This window comes from Gavialis gangeticus, unplaced genomic scaffold (assembly GCF_001723915.1).
Source record: "Gavialis gangeticus isolate Ggan-Ray unplaced genomic scaffold, GavGan_comp1, whole genome shotgun sequence".
Taxonomy (NCBI): Eukaryota; Metazoa; Chordata; order Crocodylia; family Gavialidae; genus Gavialis; species Gavialis gangeticus.
In genome coordinates this window covers 120,684,518-120,689,030 of record NW_017729032.1, presented here as the reverse complement: position 1 = coordinate 120,689,030, position 4,513 = coordinate 120,684,518, and the positions used below count along the sequence as shown (strand labels likewise).

At 41.9% G+C, this 4,513-nt stretch overlaps 1 protein-coding gene across 1 annotated transcript in view; it reads left to right on the top strand.

Moving 5' to 3' along the window:
• Positions 1-228: 228 nt before the first annotated feature.
• Positions 229-4,513, top strand: part of DCT (dopachrome tautomerase) — a 65,550-nt gene continuing 61,265 nt past the window's right edge. The window contains exon 1 of the mRNA XM_019525640.1: positions 229-775. Coding sequence (XP_019381185.1) covers positions 463-775 — 313 coding nt within the window. The 5' untranslated portion in view covers positions 229-462. The remainder of the gene's footprint in view (positions 776-4,513) is intronic.

Genomic DNA, 4,513 nt, shown 5'->3' with positions numbered 1-4,513 from the left:
GGACAAGACAGAAATAAATCCAAGGCATTCACCCTCTTGACAGAACGCCACTACTCTTCAGAACTCATTTCCCTTCTTCTCACTGGTCTCTTTTTTACCCTCAATGTCATGTGCTAAACACGAGGATTTGTACAGTGTTAATCCTTCTAATGAGGGCTTCTCCCAACCTCTATATAAATCCCCTCAAGCCTTGGCTGCTTGGCAAGCACTATAGAGCAAAGACTTTTGAACCATATTCAAGGCAATTAGAGTCCAGGATTAAATTAAACACTGCAAATACCAACGTAAGAAGCAGCAAAGGGAAATATTTCAGTCAGGGCACCGATGTGCTAAGAAACCAGGAAGAATTGCAGTTCTCCCTGAGTCGAGAGGCTGTTAATGAAACTCCTGTGTTCCTGTCATTGACCTTGTGCAGTCCCTGCCTGAGCCAACCACAGAGAAAGCTTCTTGTGGCCAGAAGCAATGACCTGCCTGCAGCAGTGGGCAAAGTGGTTCAGATGGACAGTACTGAGCTACCTGAGCTGCTGTTATCCCCCACAGGCCGAGGCACAGTTTCCCCGTGCTTGTATGACAGTGGAGGCACTGCGGGCCAAGCGCTGCTGTCCAGCTTTGGGGCTAGAGCCAAGCAATGTGTGCGGCTCCCGCCAGGGCAGAGGATCGTGCACAGGGGTGCAAGCAGATGCCAGGCCATGGAGTGGCCCCTACACCCTACGGAACGTGGATGATCGGGAACGATGGCCCCTAAAGTTCTTCAACCGGAGCTGCCAATGCACAGGTGAGAAGAGGGGGGAAGAGCCCTGATAACCCTGATCCAGACAAGGGCAAAGGCAGGAAAGTCCCTGACTGGGGAAAAGTGTTCAGGAAGACTTCAACTTTAACTAGATTTCCAGTACACCACTGTCATGGCCATTGTGCTATATTCACAGGATGGGAATATGTGCTGACCTTAGAGTCCAGTCAGGGTTAAAACATGATTATCTCTTTTCTTTCCTCCTGTGTATGTGAGCAAGTAACCTCATTTATGTTCTAGCCAGAAGGATATTCACCTTCATATTTCAGCCTTGCTATTTTGTTAGGATGGACAGCGTTTGTGACTACTAGGACTATAGCATGGAGTACATATTGAACTGTATCATTACATATCAAACTGAATATTAATTACTACCAGAGTAGAGCTGTACCACAGAGTATACATACCATGCTGAAGATTTCCTGGTGTCTGGTTGATACTAGCTGTCCCTCAGCATAATTCATTTAGTCCTACTTTGCAGTCCTAAATGGACCTGCTGTAATAATTGGGCCAAAGCCAAAAGCACTTAATAATGCTTTAATAAGTGTGCTTAAGCTTTGGCTACAGCTAGAGAATTAATGTAGTGCTTATAAATAACAGTGTCCTTTCTATCTTGCAAAAAGAGAATAATCTGACAGAAGAGAGAACTTCACGGAGAGAAATGGTAATGTAAACAGGCCTTTGTTACAGCTGCATTAGCAGTGTAGACAGAACCTCAAGATCAGTGTTAGTTTGCTTATGTAGTATGGTCTGATCTAGGAATCCTTAGGTATGAATACACTATGTGAACTTCAGCTCCTTAGTGTCCTATGGTATACTGACGTCAATGGCTGTGTCCAGAAGAGCGCGGACAAGCAATATGTGCTGTCACAGACCTGTCTGCAGTGCCACACACTGCACATGCAGGCATTCCCAATGCTGCTACTTTGGAGCGTGGGTTTTTTGTTTTTTTTTAACCCTGGGAGATCCTGGGGTCAAAAAACCCCTGCTGAAAAAAGTGGGGTGGTGCATGCGGTAGCAGCACACACGACTCAAAACCAGAGCCTGGCCAGCTGGAGCTACACTCTGCTGCTGGCCAGGCTTTCTGCTCTTGCTCCAGTCCCAGGAGGTCACCAAAACCCCAGGTAAGGCTGCTGGGGCCATCACAGTTGCTGGTCCCAGCGTCCCCTATCGCACCTGGGGTACCCTGCCACGTGATCTCTCTTTATGGGTCCTCATCTCTGGGGATCTTGGTTTTCTCTGAAAATAAAATCCCCAATTTTTGAATTAAAAAAGTAACCCAAAATCCATTTTTCCCATGATTAAAATGAAACACCACTAATATATAGATATATAGATATAGGGATTAAATGGCTAACATTTAGTGAGCCGGTGCATCCTACATTATTTTGCCCTCAAAGGTTTTGCACTTGCTGAATTTGAGCAGATTTTTTAGAGGGAGGGCAAAAGGCAGATTTATTTCAGGTCAAAGCATGTGGGTTCTAGAACTGTTCAAAGAAAAGGCTGATGTTGACATAGAAACATATATTTTTTACCTACTCTCATTCTTAAAAATGGATAAACAGATTTTGGCTCAAACATTCCAAAGAAAATCAGCCTGAGGCTGAAATATTATAGAAAAAACTTCAGTGCAAGTGATTGAAGTTTCACAAAGTTATAATCAGCTATTTTATAGTGTGGGATACCAGGGACTACTTGAATAAAAGGTTCTGCTACCAGCTCCACTTAAAAGTTAAAAGGTTCTAGCAGCCTAAATCTGTTTTCCCCTTCTCTCTTGGCCTTTGTCCAGACCTACATTAAAAATCCAATTGCATTTTGTTTGTAGAGTGATTTGAAAATATAAAGTAGCATTTTCATTTTGAAAAATCCCACATTGCTTCATAAGCTAAATGTAGTGTGACACATCTCCACCTGGGCATTGATTCAAAAAAGCCTTTAAGCATGTGCATAAATATGTTTCTATGCATGCAGGACTTACTAATTAGTGCCTTAGTGCACAGCAGGCGCATCTACACGTGCACATCTATTGTGCAGTAACCAATATTATAGCTCAGTACAGGTGCATGTTTACACATGCACACCTGTACTGTGCAGGAAATACGGTGACTTACACTGACTTGAGCATATATTTGATACCTTCATCATACAGGTATCAAATTTACGCCTGATTAGTTACAGCACAGTAAAATATGTGTATATGCCTTATTGCACAGTAACACTGTGTGTGTGGACTGACTTGGGAGTAACTTTTTCTTAAACCAGTCTACACACAATGTTAATGCACTTTCATTCCTGCATGTATAGATGCCGGCCTTTTCCCACTGACTGTGCAGTAACTTTCTGTGCAGTATATTTAAGCCAGCGTAAATACATGTGTAGGCATACCCAGCATGCTGAATTACATTTCACCCTGGGAGATACCTACGCTCTATGTAAGTGTGAAAGGATATATGTGCAAATTCTGAAACAGAATGGCTGTTCTAACTGTATTCTTATGAAACAATGGGTGCGTCTATGTGTGTACTTTAATGTGCCTACTCTACTGTGTGTTAAAGTGATGCATAAAAAACTATGCTAATATGCTAATGCACAATATAATAGGCTACTGAACATTAAGCATCACCTAAATGCATTTATTTAGGACCTCATATTGGAGGATGCCAATACACAAGCATGGAGGCTGCTCTGCACGCTGGAATTCCAGTGCATCAGAGCAGACTCAATTAATTGATTAATTGATTAATTGTGGCAATTGCTGCACTCCAGCAGTGTCCTCTGTCTTGTGTATGTGGGTCCCTGCACTTAACAAATGACGGCGGTGGCACTTGATCTAAAGCTCATCAAATGAGCTTTAGTACAAGCATTGCTGCTGCCATTTTTAAGTGCAGAGACACTGATACACAAGACATGGTGGCACTTTAATTAGAACGGCTCTTGAAGCCGCTCTAGTTAAAGCACTACCCCTCTCACCCCCAGAGTATATGTAAAAGTGTAAAAGTGCCCAGAAGTACTAAATTTAGTGTGCATTAGGAAAAGCACATTAATGCATGTGTAGACATGCTCAGTGAGGTGGGATTTTAAAGGTGTGTATATAATGCCCCTACATTATGATTTTTGGTTTTGAAGGACTGAGTTGATTGAAACCCATTTTCCTAGAGCTTAGGTTACTAAAGCCCCAATTCTGTAAAAATTTCTTCAAGGGCTCAGCATTACTCAGACTAGTCCCACTTGCTTGATTTGACTTCATTAGGATATGAGTACTTTTCACATGAATACCTTTGTTAGTGCTGATGTTTGCAGCGTTGGGGTTAAACTATGTGACTAGAGCATTTGTTCTTTTGGGTTATTTTTTTCTATGCATCTTCAAATCTTGCTTTCCTCTTTTCATTTCTCATTCTGCTATTTATTTTGTTTTCTTGTATCTCAGGTCCCTTTTACACTTTTCCTCTTCTCTTCAGTTTCCATTCTGTAAGTACTGCAGGGATAAAACACAGAAGTGGGAGCAATATTTGCAACCCAAGAGATGACTTTTTCTCTGGAGTTTATTCTGATGTAGCCACACAGATACCAAATTCAGGTCCTTTCCCAAGGGAGTGCTAAAAGGCCTGTGATAATCAGGTATCCTGGTTTTCTCTGATTAATAAATGCCCAATTTTTGGATGAAAAAAAAGTAACCCAAAATCCACATTTTTCCATGATTAAAATGAAACGTTACTAATATAT